This window comes from Peromyscus eremicus, chromosome 2 (genome assembly GCF_949786415.1).
Source record: "Peromyscus eremicus chromosome 2, PerEre_H2_v1, whole genome shotgun sequence".
NCBI classification, from domain to species: Eukaryota; Metazoa; Chordata; class Mammalia; order Rodentia; family Cricetidae; genus Peromyscus; species Peromyscus eremicus.
The window spans coordinates 66,459,510-66,477,317 of record NC_081417.1 but is presented as its reverse complement, the minus strand read 5'-3'; the positions used below and the strand labels follow the sequence as shown (position 1 = coordinate 66,477,317).

General features: G+C 45.1%; 1 protein-coding gene and 1 non-coding gene across 3 annotated transcripts; one reads left to right on the top strand and one right to left on the bottom strand.

Moving 5' to 3' along the window:
- Positions 1-1,294: 1,294 nt before the first annotated feature.
- Positions 1,295-13,066, top strand: Trmo (tRNA methyltransferase O). 2 transcript variants are annotated; one of them, XM_059254301.1, is made up of 5 exons: positions 1,295-1,415; positions 2,619-2,793; positions 4,285-4,442; positions 7,967-8,608; positions 12,567-13,066. In XM_059254301.1, exons 1-5 carry the CDS (start codon positions 1,340-1,342, stop codon positions 12,824-12,826), a joined length of 1,311 nt encoding a protein of 436 aa, XP_059110284.1. In that variant the 5' UTR covers positions 1,295-1,339; the 3' UTR covers positions 12,827-13,066. The 2 variants fall into 2 exon arrangements, with proteins under 2 accessions (XP_059110284.1, XP_059110285.1); XM_059254302.1 differs by lacking the exons at positions 1,295-1,415; positions 4,285-4,442 and having other exon boundaries at positions 2,677-2,793.
- A 3,758-nt stretch (positions 13,067-16,824) lies between these two features.
- LOC131905469 (small nucleolar RNA U3) lies at positions 16,825-17,036 on the bottom strand. Its single transcript, XR_009377973.1, has one exon. It is a non-coding gene; the product is annotated as a small nucleolar RNA U3 (small nucleolar RNA).
- Between the last annotated feature and the right edge of the window lie 772 nt (positions 17,037-17,808).

Sequence of the window (17,808 nt, the reverse complement as noted above, 5' to 3'; positions counted from 1 at the left end):
CTCCAGCGCCCCTCCCGCCCCCGTTGTTTTTAAAGGCAGATTCCTAGGTCTAGTGTCTCCAAGTCTACTTTGAGTTTCAGTAGTTGGCACAGTTGGCAATTACACACTTTTGGTATGATTATCAAGTGACTAGCATGTCTTTCACTTTTCAGTTTTGACTATGGTGTTAACAGCGCCGACTAGTGGCAGTTGCAGCTTATTCAGCTCTTTTTAAAAGCCCGCAGATGTTGCCCAACGGTATTCAAAACTTGTTTCTCCAGCTAGACGAGACCAGTACCCCCAAAAAGAAAAATGGAAAAGAAGCACTTTGCTAATTTCATTTACAAAACTCCTGATAGAGGACACAGTCTCAGTTTTAACTTTTAAAAGATTCACAATTTCTTCTTAAAAACCTACCTCTTAATATTGGTTATTTCCTACTAGTGACTTGCTAGTCAGTTACAATGAACTTAGGAGAAACAGTTTTTCATGGCTAAACCTTTAATCTTCGGACTTGGGTATTTTTAATATTTTATGTAACAGGTAATGTGTGGTGGATTACCCATCCCACCTCCTTCTAAACCCACGAGATTTTGAAATCCCAGCTTTCCAATGTATGTGCCGGTTCTTTACTCTCATTTTGGTGCTGAAGAAACGTCCACATTAACTTCTAGCCTAGGTTGGCTGTAACATGCACCCCACTTGATTTACTTGGGCTTCTTACTCAACAAATAGTTATTGCTGAAAAAGTGGAGCAGAGTGGTAAATGTAACCCATACCCCACGCCCAAGCAGAATTTTAAACATTTAACCTCCGTTCTCTAGCTCAGGGGGTAAAGGAACCCGCTAACACTGACGAGCCGAATTTGATCCCTGGAGCCACGCGGTGAAAGGGGAGAACCGGCTCCCGCACTGTCATCTGACTTCCACACGTTCCCACGCACACATGAATGTAAAAAAAAAAAAAAAAAAAAAAAGCACCCTAAACTCCAGTTCTTTTGCTATGTGATCATAGATATTCACATCATTTCCCTTTGAAACTGGGTCATTCTTTGGTCACGGAGGCCGTTTATAATTCAAGGGTATCTTTGCGTGGACATCTTTACCCACGTGTCCCATCTTCGGAGGGCACACTGCAGGCTTTCCCAAGAGCGCCAGAGCCGCATAATGGGTGGAAGGTGGGCCGCACGCACAGCTTCTCCGCGCCCAGCTCAGCCCTCCACGCGGCAGCCGGACCGCCATTGCCACCGTTCTCCGAGACCCGGCACCGAGCGACTACTGCGCAGGCGCCCAAGCCCACAGGGCGGAAGCGGAAACAGAAAGCTGCACACGGAGTGTGGACGACTCAGCGGCCCGCAGCCATGCGCGGCTTGGCGGAGCGGGGTTCCAGCTGCACAGCAGCCCCGTGCGGGTGCGCTCAGCCGGCCCTGGAGACAGGTAAACTATAGGAAACTGGAGGCGCCGCGCCCGGGGCAGCATCACGTTAAGCGGCTGTCTTCCTCACCGAGAAGAGCGCGAACTGCCTGTCGGGCGTTCTTGTCCTTGCCGCCAAAGTTAGGGTCACGTGTCCTCGCGATCACGTGACACGCCCAGGCCAACGAGAGTGACGTATTATGTTCCTTACGGGGTGTGGCCTGGCCTTAGTCCCAACACAGTAGCTAGCTGGGTCGACCGTGTGTGATTTATGATCTTTTTCCTTAGGGAGATACAGAGAGCTAGGATGTATGTGGCTGATGTTGGCATTTGACAGTTTCCTCGTCTTTAACCCTCTTCCACAGGAGCATGGACGAGGATTTAAAAAAACAACAACAAAAAAAAAACCCAAACAAGCAAAAATAATACAGCAGTACCCAAAAATACTCTTGGAAAAAAACCTTGAAAGTTGTCAGAAACATACACAATATAGAGGGGCAGAGAAAGGCAGTCTAGGAAGATAATTTACAGTGTGGCGTCTGTTTTTACGGAATTCAGAGTAAAAGAAGTATTGTGTAGGCTCAGAAGTACACATGATAAGATCATCTTCTGGAAGGAAACATGATGATAAAGCACAGATCGCAGCTCCTGGAAGCAGTCTACAGAGATACAAGCAGTTAGTATAAGCAGTTAGGCACTGTGGTTGGTGTGGCTGGTTGGTACATTATCCTTTAACTTACATACATGTTGCATATAATTTTTTCTCTGTATAAGTAATAGAGTTTTTGTAAGTAAAAAGTAAGGAAATGTTCTGTGAGAAGACAGTCTCAGATTTATAGTCTTACTGGTTGTGCTAATAAGATTTAATGCAAATGAGGTAAAATGGAGATCTGGGACATCTCAAAGAACATACAAAGAAGTAATTATAAATATAAATTATAATTGTAAATTATACCTCAATATATAATCAACACATTTACTATGTTAATATAATTTATGTATTTATATAATTATAAATAAAAATTAAGGTGAGTATGCTGGTGCACAGCTGTGATCCCAAGGGGCTGATGCTAGAGGTTCATGAGTTCGAGGCTGCCCTGAGCTACATAGCAGGACTCTGTATTTAAACATAATGTTTTTAATAATTGTGTTGTACCTAGATTTTAGAACTATGAAGCCAATACATCTTTGGCCTTTTGAGTAATCTTGCCCAATTTTCTTTCACAGGAAATCTTTTCACTGAGCCAATAGGCTACTTGGAATCATGTTTCATGGCCAAGAATGGTACTCCAAGGCAGCCATCCATCTGTAGCCACTCCAGAGCCTGTTTGAAAATCAGAAAGAGCATCTTTAATAATCCTGAACATTCCTTGATGGGCCTAGAACAGTTTTCTCATGTTTGGTAAGTTGTTTTATAGTTAGAAGTGGTGGATTGGGCCCTGAGAAAGTACGCCAGTTGAAGGCAGCTCTGGAGCCATCCATCTATACCATCCCTATCTGTACAATTATGGATTATGTATGGATTCCCATACTCAGCTTGTGCACTTGGTGGTTTGCATATTTGGGCATCTTTAGGATCTTGGGAGTCAGTAAGGGAACATGTTTTAACTACAGCTTGTTCTGATTATGATGGCTCCCTTTTTTTTTTTTTTTTTTTTTTTTTTTTGGTTTTTTCGAGACAGGGTTTCTCTATGTAGCTTTGGAGCCTGTCCTGGAACTCACTCTGTAGCCCAGGCTGGCCTCGAACTCACAGAGATCCGCCTGCCTCTGCCTCCCGAGTGCTGGGATTGCACCGCCTGGTGATGGCTCCCTTCTGTTGAACTGAAACCATAGACCTCCTTGACTCTGCCCATGGGTCTTTATGCTGGTCTCTCAGCAAACTGTGGCCTGTGGACCGAATATGGTTTACTGCTTATTTGTGTACATTAGCTTATGGGATCACAGCTGCACCCGATGTGTAGCATGATCTGAATCTGTATACTGTCAGTGGCATGCTATTGGCTTATGTATGGCTGCCACTGTAAAGTTCTGCTCTGGTAGCAGAATAATTTAAACCGCTACTGGTTGGCCTAAAATCCTAAACTATTTACCATCTGACCTTTTATAGAGAAAGGCTCTATTGTAGGCCTTTGAAGAATTCAGTTTACCCTTCCTAAAAGACAGAAAGCCTTAAAAATTTGGATACTACTTGCTCTCACTAGGAGTTCTGTTTCTGTCCATGTTTACCTTGCCCAGTAGAGAAATACAGTGTTATGTTTTTAGTTTGTCCTCTGAATTATTATTGAGACTCAGGGTTAGCTGTTGCACATTCTTGTTCTTTGCTTTGAGTCCTGTGTTGAGTTCTTTACTTGATGATATATGAAGAATGACTTATATATTGTAAATATCAGCTAACCCACTATCTATAGCAAACATCTCCTAGACCTAGATTGAATGATTTAATTAATTCAAACCTGGTATTGTTTTTCCTCATGGTTTCTGACTTTCATATTCTGTTTAGAAAGGCCTTGCCAGATTGAACTTTTCTGAGCTTCGATTTCTTCACCCTCAGAGTGAGGGCTAAATAATACCTCCTAGGATTGTTACGGCACTGAATGGGTATGAAAACGTTAGCATACTGCATGGCAAACAGCAGGCACTTCAAAGTGGTGTTCACTTGGCCACGTACAAGTCTTAAGTTCTTGCTGTATGCCGGTCTTGGTGTTGAGTACTAAGCATGTGGAGATGACTTTCTTCCCACAAGGATGGAGGGAGGGCTCATTTTCTGTGACTGATAATTTAAGAAAAACTATTCTTTCTGTTAATTAGTGGGAGATTACATTCCCTTCTCAAATCATTATACTAAAGTAATTTGTCCTCTTTTTAAACACGTGGTTTGATTTATTTTCAATAGGATTTTGTTTGTTTTTCACAAAAATGGCCATTTGAACTACAAGGCAAAAGTGCAGCCGCCTAGGCTAAATGGGGCAAAGACTGGAGTGTTCTCCACAAGGAGCCCACATCGCCCCAATGCGATAGGACTGACGCTGGCCAAGCTGGAGAAGGTGGAAGGTAACTCATTCATTGTACTCTACTAATGCTGGCCACGCTGGGCAAGGTGGAAGGTAACTCACTCATTGTACTCTACTAATGCTGGCCACGCTGGGCAAGGTGGAAGGTAACTCACTCATTGTACTCTACTAATGCTGGCCATGCTGGAGAAGGTGGAAGATAGCTCACTCACTTCTACTTTACTGACACTGGCCACGCTGGGCAAGGAGGAGGTAGCTCACTCCCTTCTACTTTGACCTTTCCTATCTTACTCCTAAAAGTCTTATCAAATCAGCTTAGAATTCACTGTTAGCTGCTGTTCATGCCAACACTGGTGGCGTCACCTTTGAGAGCCCTCAGACACTTAGGGATGTACAATGATTGAGAGGGTGTCAGCGTTGGGAACACTACAAAACCAGCTCTTAGAAGGTGCTCAGAGCTTGGTTTTATCATTCTGCTATAAAAAACAAGTGCTACTTTAAGAACTTGTAGATTTTGTAATCATTAGATTAGTAATAACGTTTTTAAGACTTGGGATGTAGGAAATACAAGATGATTAAAATTCACTGACTAGTTTCAGTTGTGATGTGTAGTGCCCAGTTGTTCATGCACATGTGGAAAGCAGGAGAGGAGTGGTGTTATTTCTTCTTTGCAGCCTGAAGGAACGAGACATTGAGACTGCAGTGCCGGCCAACACAGCTGTGCGGTTTTTAGTGGCCTGGGATGTTACATTACAGGCTTTAACGTCTGTCTGTCAGACTGTAGAAGTGAAGTGCCGTTGTAGAAGATGGGATTGCTTTTAATCGGAGGTTTTCAGAGGGCTTCTTGGTTTTGTTTTGTTTTGTTTTGTTGTTGTTTTTGATACAAGGTCTCATGTATCCAAGTTGACCTTGAAATCCATATAGAGCTGAAGATGACCTTGAACTACTGATCTCCGAGAACTGATTACACTCAGTTTACGTGGTGCTGGCGTTGAACCCAGGGCTTTGTGCATAATAGCAAGCACTCTACCCACTGAGTTCTACCCAAGCTCAGAGAGCTTCTCGCTTTTGACTAATAGACCAAGTTTTTGTTAGGGAGGCAGAGGATGACAGCATGTAGATAGGAGTAGGGAGTCCATTCCAGGCTGCATCTTGAGCGCTTGCTCCTGAAGGGGGCGGAAGCATGGGGCCTGCCCCTCTGACTCTACAGAGTTTTTGTTGCTGAGGATCTTACACAGTAGGTCTTCAGTGCTCTTCAGGACACTGGACTAAATAGTTGAGAGGCTATTTTGTTCTTTTTGGGACCTAAACTGTGCTGAATTGTGCTCAATTATGGTAGGCTTTCCAGCAAAGTCATTGCTTACCCACCTGACTTTATTGAGATGGCTTACCAGCAAAGTGGTGGTGGCGCTCGCCTTTAATCCCAGCACTTGGGAGACAGAGCCAGGCGGATCTCTGTGAGTTCGAGGCCAGCCTGGGCTACAGAGTGAGTTCCAGGAAAGGCGCAAAGCTACACAGAGAAACCCTGTCTTGAACAACCCCGCCCCCCCCCCCCAAAAAAAAACATGGCTTACCAAATTGGACAACTGCTCTAGAACATTTTCTGAGCATGCACGTAAACTGGTTGTCTTGGTTACTTCCCTATTGTTGTGGTAAGATACCATGACCAAGGCAACTTATAAGAGGAAGTGTTTGTTCAGAAGATTATAGTCCATGACCACCAGCATGGCAGCAGGCAGACATGGTGCTAGAGCAGTAGCTGAGGGCTTACATCTTGATCCAAAAGCTTGAGGCAGAGAGAGCTAACTGGGAAAGGCATGGGCTTTTGAAATTTCAGAGCCCACCCCTAGTGACACACCTTCTCCAGCAAGGCACATCCCCTAATCCTTCCCAAACAGTCCCACCAACTGGGGACTAAGTATTCAAATAGATGAGCTTCTATAGCCCATTCTCATTCAGGCTACCACTACACATCTTGTTTTTTAGATAATGATAGAGATACATTGGTGATTAACTCAGATGAAAATTCCTGCTTGCAGAGAACTTAGCCTCTCTCTGTTGACGGAGGTGAAATCAGAAAAGTGAATGGGTAAACACTAATCAATTATGAACAGTGTAGGGGTGGAGACAGGAGTGCTTCTTTTCAAAGCCATCATAAAGATCATGAGCCAGGCACTCCTGTGTCAGAAGGCAGTTGATAAGAGAAAAGCATAATAAGTAATGGTCATGCGCAGGGACAAATGACAGCCTGGAGCCACGAGCAGCGTGGGAGTTTACTCTGAACTCTTGGGTTCTCCTGTGAGACCTGTCATTTAGATAGTCCTGTGCCATCTTTACCCAGTTCCAGGCTTGCACATCACATGTTTCAGACATCTGGGTCTTCTTGCAATCATGTTTTTCTAAAATAGAGTCAGAATCAATGTGAACACCTGCTGTATATGGTTCTCATTCAGTCAACGTTCTAAGAGTCAGGGTAGGAGACTCTGTACGAGTAGCAGGAAGTGGACAAGAGCTATCTGAGTGGGACAGCTGGAGACCTGTCTTCATATTTAATTATAGGGTCTTGTGCCCTGCTGACTTTTTTGAGTCTTCATGGACATATCTCTAGTTCTGTGTAATAAAATGATCCAAAGTGTATCTGTTTAGGCAGCACACCTTGATGATGTGTTTAAAGCATTGCTGTTTTTCAAGGGGTCAGCAGGATGGGAGCCTAGTATTCAAATATATGAGCTTTGGGAGCTCATTTTTGCTGGCTCATCTTTGCTGGTCCTCTGCAATGAGGTTGTTGCAGAGTTCATTTCTTTATAGGTGTAGGACTGAGGGCCCCAGCTTTATGCTGGTGTTGACTGGAGGTACCCTGAGGTCCTGAAGGCTGCCCTTCATTTCTAGGGCATCTAGGGTATCTTATGGCTGCTTGGCACCTGGGCTTTCCCAGTGTGCTTGTACATTTCACTGGGCTGCAGGGAGAGTTGGTCAGGTTGAGTCTGTGGCCAGCAAGGAGTCCTATATGGAAATCATCATTGGAGGGTATCAGAACTCTTTTGCCATATTCTTTGGCTTAGATTAAGTTAAACTGAGAGAAGGGGTTACATAGGGCATGGGCACCAAGTTGGGGAGCATGTCAGGCCTCCTAAAGTCTGCTTGCCCCAGTGGAAATGTGCATTGGTCTTGGTGACATGCTGAAGACTGGCATGTGCCTAGCAGTGATGCAAAGATGAGTGAACCCCAGCTTGTGCTCCGGGGACCTGCTCACTGTCAAGGCACAGAGGCATCGTAAGCCATTGCCATTCTGTATGAGAAGGCTTGAGTGGAGGTTTATTCACTTATGCCTCGGTAGGACCGAGAAGGAAGAGCCAGGAAGGTTTGTAAGTGACGTATTCTGTGTGGGCCTTGAGGAGTAGGGGTTTGGCAGGTGAAGATGTGGGTTTCCAGGCAGAACAGTGTAAGTGGGCTCAACGAAGTGCAAGCGGGTGTTTGGAGAGAGACTTAGGGGGTAATTCCTTCCTCCATTTGCCTGTACCCCTCTCTACTGTAAGCACGTAAGAGGACCTTTCTCCCCTTCAGGTGGCGCTGTCTACCTGTCTGGAATTGACATGATCCATGGCACGCCTGTGCTAGACATAAAGCCCTACATTGCTGACTATGACTCACCACAGAACTTGGAGCCTTTGGAGGACTTGAATATGCAGAATAACCACCATAAGCCGAAGGCTGCGTCCCAGGCTGATGGCACAGCTGACAGATGTGACCAGCACCTGCTCTCAGGGTGTGGGAAAGCACAGCACTGCCAGAGCACTGAGGAGAAACCGAAATGCCTTGAAGACAGAACCCCAGAAGAAAACTCCCAGAAGTCTAGAGACAGCACAGAAACCCAGCACATTGTCCCTGAGGACAGAAAGAGAACAGTGGATTTGGTGTTGGAATCAAGCAGAGGTGACAGTGTGGGTATGGCTGAAGAGCAGCTTGGCCCACAGGATCTGAAGAGCTTTCTGAACGAAGGCACAGATAGGTCTAGGAACGTGGAACATGCCTTGGTCCTGCAGGGGAGCAGTGCAGAGACACGGTGGACTTCCTGCCGTGCCGGGACAGCTGACAGAGCACCCTGCAGTGTCGTCCCCACCTGGGTGAAGGAGGCTCCTGCAGCCTCTTTACGAGTCCGGTTTACTCCTCATGCAGACATGGACCTGAGGAAGCTCAGTTCAGGAGGTAAGCCAGGGTACCTAGGGTCCCCGAGGCCTGAGTGAGAGATGAGTGCACGTTCTTTTGTTTTATATTGTTTCTTATTGTGCTGGGGATCAGGGCCTGTGCATGTCAGCTACAGACCCAGTCACATGATGAGCTTTCCTTTATATGAAATCTAGCCAGGATTGACACTTCCAAAAGCAGTTATATATATGGAATATTTGTCAGTGTGATTTTTTAATAATTTATTTATTTTTATATTCATTGATGTTTTGCCTGCATGTATGTCTGTGTGAGGGTGTCGGATCCGCTTGAACTGGAGTTACAGACAGTTGTGAGCCACCATGTGGGTGCTGGGAATAAGCCTGGTTCCTCTGGAAGAACAGTCATGCTCTTAACCACTGAGCCATCTCTCCAGCACCCCCCCCCCTTTTAATTTATATATATACACACACACACGTGTGTGTGTGTGTGTGTGTGTGTGTGTGTGTGTGTGTGTATTTCGCCTTTTTCAAGACAGGGTTTTTCAAGACTCTGTAGACCAGTCTGGCCTTGAACTCACAGAGATCCACCTGCCTCTCTCTCCTGAGTGCTGTGAGTGCTGGGATTAAAGGTGTGCACCACTGCTGCCCATCTTTTTAAATAGTTTTTTAAAATTTACTTATTTTATGTATATGGTGCTTTATCTGCATATACACCTGCATGCCAGAAGAGGGCATCAGATCCCATTGTAGATGGCTGTGAGCCACCATGAAATTGCTGGGAATTGAACTCAGGACCTCCGGAAGAGCTACTAATGCTCTTAGCCCCTGAACCATCTCTGCAGCCCCATGACTGGATTTCTAAGGAGCAGGATTATAAACTGGATGCACGATCACAGGGCACTTTCTGTTTGACAACTGTGTGGTTGGTGGTTAGTCCAGGTGCTCAGAAGGCATCTGAGAGTAACTGCTGCCTCAGGAGATGCCCATGACTTTTAGCCTTCATCTTTCATTTACTTAATATTTATTTGATTGTAATCACGTGTATGCATGTGTGTCTGTCTTGGGGGTATGTGTCTATGTAGGTGCTGGTGGAGACCAGGGCAGGGCTCTGGATCTCCTGGAGCTGGAGCTACAGGCATTTGTGAACTGCCCAACGTGGGTAGTGAAAACCAAATTCAACTCCTTTGTATGAGCAGCAGGTGCTCTTAACCACTGAGCCCTCTCCCTGCTCTGCTTGCCTTTCTCTGTTCTCTTTTCTGACAGTGTTCAGATGGTAGATTGTGCTTGCTTATACTTGGGTACACCCAATTTCTTTCTTGCTTTTCTATCTGGCCAAAGAGGTATCTGTTTTCTTCTGTCAGGGGACCCCAGGATCTCACAGGGAGAGAAGACCCTCCTGCCATAGTGCTTCCCCCCACAGGGTATGCACTTCCTGCCAAAAGAAGGCCACAGGGCTCTGTTTGGGAGCCCATTTAGCACATGGTTCTTAGCATGTGTTGTTTGACTTCCCCAGTTCATGGCAGATGGAGGATGAAGGGGGCTGGTGGCTGTTAAGAGGTGGGAATGAGGATGCTAGCAAGAAGTAGCTGGTTTCCAAGGAGATGACAGATCTGCACAGGGTTGAGAGCTGTTCTTGTGTTACTTTTCAGTAAACAGCCAGCATGGCCGTAGGGTGAGGTAAGTGCGTTTGTTTACTGTGCAGCTGCTCACTGAGCCTCTCCAGCACTGTTCTTGCCTGTGGGGGAAACATCAGTGAGGAAAGGGGGTCAGGAAAGCCCTGCCTCCACAGTTTGCATTCTAATGGGCGGAGAGACGTAAGCTCAAGGCATAGAAGTCAGCACACTGCTGTGCGAAGCACACAGAAACATACACTGTTAGAAGGCAATGGTGGTCCAGGACGTAACAAAGAGAAGGGCAGCGTTAGAGGGTTGCATTTGGAAATAAATGGCCAGAGGAGGCTTCACTGAGGAGACACACGAGAGCAGACACCAAAGAGATGAAGGAGTGAGTCAGTTTAACCAGCGAAAGGAAGCCAGCCTCTGGAGAGCCAGTGCATAGCCCGAGAGGAAGGGGGTGTGGCTGCTGAGAGGTCATGTAGCACAGTGAACTGAGGAGGGTCCCAGAGCCTACAGTAAGGGCATGAGGCCACATGGGGTTTTATATGCCACTTAAAAACATTTGGAGCAGGGTGGTGGTGGCACACGCCTTTAATCTCAGCACATGGGAGGTAGAGGCAGACGGATCTCTCTGAATTCAAGGCCAGCCTGGTCTACAGAGTGAGTTCCAGGATAGCCAGGGCTGTTAAACAGAGAAGCCCTGTCTCAAAACAAACAAACAAACAAAAAACCCAAACAACAACAACAAAAACCATTTGGCCAGGCATGGTGGCACACATCTTTCATCCTAGCACTCAGGAGACAGAGGCAGGTAGATCTCTGTGAATTCGAGGCCAGCCTGATCTACATAGTGAGTTCCAAGCAAGCCAGGGCTACACAGAGAGACCCTGTCTCAAAAAACCAAAAAGAGCCCCCAAACATAAATTTATTTGTTTGTTTGTTTATCTGTCTATTTATTTGTGTGTGTGTGTGTGTGTGTGTGTGTGTGTGTGTGTGTGTGTTGCACCTGTGCACACCATAGTGCCTATGTGGAATTGCAGCAATCAGTTCTTTTTTTCCACTAGGTATTGAACTCAGGTTGTCAGGCTTGGCAGCAAACACCTTTACTCCCTGTCATTCTCACCAGTTCCTTAAAATACACATACTCACACATATATGATTTACTTACTTTACTTTATGCGTGTGATTGTTTTGCCTGCATGGGTGTGTGTGCACCATGTGTGTACTTGGTGCTCAAGGAGGTCAGAAGAGGGTGTTAGATCCCCTGGGGTTTTGGATGGTTGTCAGCCACCATATGGGTGCTGGGAACTGAATCTGAGTCCTCTGCAAAACAAGTGCTCTTAACTGCTAAGCCATCTCTTCAGCTGCCCATATATACTTTATTTTTGTTGAAGAATGCATACACATGGGAGGTTTTGTCACTTGAAAGGGTGACCATCTGTTTACCTGAAATACATGACTGGGCTTTTCTGAGGATGCTGAGCTTCTTAATGGTCTTTTGAAGTTTTGTCGTGGACTCTCCATCTGTTAGGAATGTGGCATTGCTTCTAGCAGTGGGGTTTGGATGCCTGGTTTTCTACCTTTCCTTCTTCCCTCTTTCCCTCTGCACTAAATGGTCTGGGGTTTATTATGTAGATCAGGCTGACTTTAAACTCACAGAGATCTTGCCTACCTGTAGTTGGACATTTCTCTCCCGACTGCCAGTTTCCAAATAATCACTCAGAGGCTTATATTAATTACAAATGCTTGGTTGATAGCTCAGGCTTGTTACTAGCTAACTCTTACGTTTAACCATTTCTATTAATCTGTGTATTGCCACATGGCTCATGGCTTTACCTGTTCTTTAGCATGTCTTGCTTCCTGGGTGGCTAGCTGGCGTCTCTCCCTGAATCCACCTTTCCCATCATTCTCAGTTTGGCTTTCCTGTTTAACTGCCTGCCTGGCTACCGGCCTGTCAGCTTTTTATTAACCAATGAGAGTAATGCATATTCACAGTGTATGGAAGGATTATTCCACAGCACCTGTCCCTACCTCTCAAGTGCTGGAATTAAAGATGTCTGGTGGGCAGCCTTGAGAATACTGAGAATGCCACTTGTTTCTTTGACAATGTCCCTTCCATTAGGAAAATGACAAGAGTTAAAGTATAGATTGAACATAGAAAGAGTGGTATTTGTGGACAGAAATGAAAGCTTGCCTCTCCTGTTTTGGAGATTTATGGAAAATACACCACGAGTATTTTGTTCAGTAGAAGAGAACTTTTGGAGGCGCAAGTCTCTGTAATGAATAGGTTTCCAGACCCTGTTCCTTTCATGTGACCTGCTGAGCTACCACATCTCATGCCGAAACTCACTGTCTCCAGAGCTTGTGTCTTTCTCGTTGCAGATGCTGGTCGGATGTCCTTTAAATACTTTCAGTCCACAGAGGAAGCCAAGTGTGCCATTGAGGCTGTGCTTTCGGCAGACCCTCGGTCTGTGTACCGACGGAAGCTCTGTCAGGACCGCCTTTTCTTCTTCACCGTCGACACGGCACACGTCACGTGCTGGTTTGGCGATGGCTTTGCTGAGGTTCTGCGGATTAAACTGGCTTCTGAGCCTGTTGAGATGACTGACCCTGAGGAGTCCTTGGTGGCACTGGGGTCTTGAGCCCCATGGTGTTTTTAGACAGCCCAGTTGACCTCTGGATGTACCTGCTTTTGTTGTTTTACCGCTTTGGTTGGTGCCTTTTAAAATATTGATTTAAGCCGGGCGGTGGTGACGCACGCCTTTAATCCCAGCACTTGGGAGGCAGAGGCAGGCGGATCTCTGTGAGTTCGAGGCCAGCCTGGGCTACAGACATAGAGAAACCCTGTCTCAAGAAACCAAAAAATAAAATATTTATTTGAAGGAAGTGGTTTGATTTTGGTTTTGGTTTTGATTTTTCAAGACAGTTTTCTATGTAGCCCTGATTATTCTGGAACTCTTTGTAGACCAGGCTGACCTCAAACTCACAAAGATCCACCAGCCTCTGCCTCCAGTGTGCGCCATCGATCCTGGTGAAGGAAATGTGTGTTAATAAACTTCTTTCACTGAGAGCTCTACAGCATGGAGTGCTCACCCTGTGCTTTGCTCCAGTGCTAAAGCCTCCCAGAGTGCTGCTGTGGATGAGTGCCTGAAAACAGTTGTTACTCTTGGTGCTTGATTTGGAGAACATCCTGTTTTATCTCATTGGGTTTTCAAGACAGGGTTTCTCTGTGCAGCCCTGGCTGTCGCTGTCCTGGAACTCTCTCTGTAGACCAGGCTGGTCTTGAACTCAGAGATCTGCCTTTGCCTCTGCCTCCTGTGTGCTGAGATTAAAAGTGTGCGCCACCACACCCGGTGACAGAGAACACCCTAACAGGCTTCTACTGTACAGCTGATCCATTCATCAGTTCATATTGGCTCTTCTCACTCAAGAGCCTGACCTCTCTATTGTAAGTCACACTGAGTTGTAATGTCTTAGGTGACTAACAAATAAAATGAAGTGACTATAGAAATCTTTATGAATTAAATTCCTGCATTTGAGGGACTTTATTACACACATGCAAATAAAAACTCTGAGCTTCTTTGAATATCCTGAGTCAGAAAGGAAAACCACCCCCAACCTCAAGAGAGTTCTTACTAGTTTGTCTCTGACTGACTGTTAAGAGGCTGCCGTGACTCAGCTTCTAGTGATTAGCATGAGCTGAACAAAATGTGGGGCAGAGTTCAAGGTGCTCGCTCATGTAGCCTAGGCTGGCCTGGAACTCTGATCCTCTTGCCTCGGTCTCCTGGGTCTGGGATGACAGGCCTATACCACCACCCCTGGCTCAAGATACGTTTTGTGCCTCAAGTCATGGTTTGTGGAGGAAGTGGACATAAATGAGTTAGTGTATTACAGTTTGATGAACTAATTAACACTGTATAGTTCTGTGCCATGTAGGAAGCGATTAGAGGAATGTGTGGCCTGTAGGTGATTTTAATGAGATGCTCTGAGATAACTGAGGATTTATGATCGGTGTAGCCAAATTAGACACCTGTCAACTTGACACTCTTTCCTAATCACAGCTACAGATCTCAGAGCTGATTGATCATGGTTTGGAAAGGAACCCCACGGCCTGTGGAGACTTGTCCAATTGTGGCTGATGACATTCCACTCCTGGGAAGTCTGCTCTGTAGCTCTGTTGCCCTATCATTGCTTACAATGTTTTGGGACAAGATCTTCAATTCGATTTTTCTAAAGCCTTTTTTAAAAAAAAAAAAAAAACAGACTGTAAGAAGCTGTAAAAATAACTCAGAGGTTCCTTCTAGCTTTTACCTGGCTTCTTCTAGTGGAAACATCTAAAAGTATGTTGAAGTATTATATATAGCTAAGAAGTTGGCATTGGTAGGGCCCTTTAGTCTGATTCTGATGCCTTTGTGTGTGTGTATGTGTTCATGTGGGTGTATATTGTGTATATATGTGCACATGTGTGTGGAGGCCAGAGATGGTATCCACATAAGAAAAGTATTACTATGAAAAAATCCAGAGAAACCCTGCCTCGAAACCACCACCCCCAAACAACAACAAAAATGCAAAAAAAGAACAAAATAAAAAAACAGATCGAACGTCTCTACAATTTTTTGTTTGTTTGTTTGTTTTGTTTTGTTTTTCAGGACAGGGTTTCTCTGTGTAGCTTTGTGCCTGTCCTGGAACTCATTCTGTAGTCCAGGCTGGCCTGAAACTCAGAGATCTGCCTGGCTCTGCCTCCCGAGTGTTGGGACTAAAGGCGTGTGCCACCACCGCCTGGCGGGCGTCTACGATTTAATGAACTTCTATACAGTTAGAGTTAGCATTTGGAGTAGAAGTTGTTGAACTTCACATTAAGTTTTCCACTTTCAGTATTGAATATATTTTATTTTTTATTTATTTATTTTTTTAGACATCCATCTCAATCTTGGAACTCACTGTGTAGACCAGGCTGGCCTTGAACTCACAGTGATTTGCCAGCTTCTTCTTCCAAGTCCTGTGATTAAAGACCTGTACCACCATGACCAGCTTAAGTGAGCTTTTTGGTTTTTTGTTTTGTTTTGTTTTTCTTTTTTTCCTGAGACAGGGTTTCTCTGTGAAATAGTCCTCCTGGAACTTACTTTGTAGACCAGGTTGGCCTCGAACTCACAGAGATCCACCTGCTTCTGCCTCCTAAATGCTGGAATTAAAGGCGTGCGCCACCGCTGCTCTGCTTTAATATATTTTATACTTTTTTTTAAAATTTATTTATTTATTATATATACACATTCTGCCTGCATGTATACCTGCAGGCCAGAAGAGGGCGCCAGATCTCATTACAGATGGTTGTGAACCACCCTGTGGTTGCTGAGAATTGAACTCAGGACCTCTGGAAGAGCAGTCAGTGCTCTTAACTACTGAGCCATCTCTCCAGCCCCATATTATATACTCTTATCCACCACTGAAATACAAGATCTGTACAGAATTAGAACTAGAAAAACAATTAGCTTTATATCCTCTTATCTAATTCATGTGCCCTACCTTTTTAAATTTTTATTTTCGGGGTTGGGGATTTAGCTCAGTGGTAGAGCACTTGCCTAGCAAGCGCAAGGCCCTGGGTTCGGTCCTCAGCTCTGAAAAAAAAAATTATTTTCACTGTTTTTAGTTATGTGTATGTGTGCATTTGCATGTGGGTATTACATACGAGAACAGATACTCAGGGAGATTGTGAGCTGCCTGGCATGGGTGCTAGGGACTGAACTCTGGTCCTCCGCAAGAGCAGTAGAGTTAATTGTGTGCAGGAGTGTCTCTCTTGGGTGTATGTATCTGTACTGCCTGCATGCCTGGCACCCATGGAATTCTGAATAGGATGTCAGAGTCCCTAGAACTGGAGTTACAGATGACTCTGAGTGCCATGTGGGTGCTGGGACTCAAACCTTGGCCCTCTGCAAGAACAAGTACTCTTAACCACTGAGCTATCTCCCCGGCCTCCCTCTCTCTTAAGTCTTTTTTATTAGTTCTTGAGAGTTTTGTGCATGTTTTGATCATATTCACTCCTCCTCCAACTCTTCCTAGGTCCAACCCTGCCCACCCACCCAACTTTGTTTCTTTTCTTTTTTTTCTTTTTTTTTTTTTTTTTAAACCCATCAAGACCAGTTTGCTCTGCCCAATAATTTTGGGTGTGTGGCCTTTCATAGGGTGTGGTTGACTTCTCAGGGGCTACGCTCTTACACATCTCTCTCTTCCTCTCCCAGCAGCTATTGGTTGCCAATAGCTCCATGGCTAGGGGTGGGATTTGATGCCTAATTCTCATCTCCATGCTGGGATTTGGTGGCTGGGACCGGCAGAAGTCTTGCTGTCAAACTACTGTGAGTTCATAGTGCAGCTGCCCTGCTGTCTAGAAGATACTACATTCTTGTAGTCATCCCTCATCTCTGGCTCCTCCGCTCTGTACATCCCTTTTGTAATGGTCCATGAACCTTGGGAGGATGGTGTGGTACACATGTTAGTTCCTCTTAGGGCTGAGCATTCTGTAATCCTTTATGCTCTGTACCCTGGCGTGTAAAAGAGAGGGTTGAGAGCAGCACAGATCTGTGGCTGCAAACATAAATACATACATTTACACACACACACACACACACACACACACACACACACACACACCCTGACTGCATTCCCTCCCTTTCCCTCTCCCTCTCCCAAGGGAAGGTAAGAATGACCATCAGCGGAAGAGGAGGAGGCTCAGTGGAAAGCAGCACCTGGAGCCGGCTGCACACTCAGGAGGGAACGCTGTGTCTGGTCCTCATGATGGTCTCGGGTGAGAAAGTGCTCTAGAGACGAACTATAGAAATGGTTCCTCAAACTTAACAAACTGAAATATTCAGAAGGCAGTTTGACAGCAGGACCACTTAACAAGACAGTACTGCCGAGCCATGGGCTTTTGACTAGCCTTAGAGTACCATATTCCACATCATGATTTTTAAAAATAACACTCTAGAGCTGGTGAGATGCTCAGCAGGTAAGGTGCTGGCCACCAAGCCTGACCACTTGAGTTTGCTCTCCAGGACCCATGTGCTGGAAGGAGAGATCTGACCACTTCATATCGTTTTTCTGACCTCCACATAGACACCTTGGCACATACCTTCACTACTCTAAAATAAAGACATATGCAACCGTTACATAATAAACAAAGATGTGTAATAATTTTTTACCTTAGACTTCAACTCACAAAGCAAGTTTAAGTATTTTACCTCATTTGGTATCTCAACAATATTTCAGACTACTGTGGTTAACAGTGGCCCAAAGCCGACTCTTTATACATTGTTTTTTTTTTTAATTTATTCACTTAATTGTGTGTGTGTACATGTACATGTGCACATACATACCTGTGGAGGTCAGAAGACAACTTCTTGGAATGGGTTCTCTCCTCCTAAGTGGATCTTGGGGATTGAACTAAGGTCACCAAGTGCCCTTATCCACTGAGCCATCTGATTGGTCTCCCAAAGCCTGTTCTTTCTCTGGCTGGTGCTAAGATTGATTTTTACGTTGTCAGAGGAAGAATATAATTGAAAACTACTCAAGCACCAAAGCAAAAACCCAAGGAAGTACCCATGACAGATGGGCTCACAAAGCTGAAGTATTT

Excerpts from the sequence above, each read along its gene's own strand:
- Trmo (XM_059254301.1), top strand. The coding sequence starts at position 1,340 with ATGCGCGGCTTGGCGGAGCGGGGTTCCAGCTGCACAGCAGCCCCGTGC. Across the intron at positions 2,794-4,284 it reads GAACAGTTTTCTCATGTTTG|GATTTTGTTTGTTTTTCACA; the intron begins GTAAGTTGTTTT and ends TATTTTCAATAG. Across the intron at positions 4,443-7,966 it reads CAAGCTGGAGAAGGTGGAAG|GTGGCGCTGTCTACCTGTCT; the intron begins GTAACTCATTCA and ends TCTCCCCTTCAG.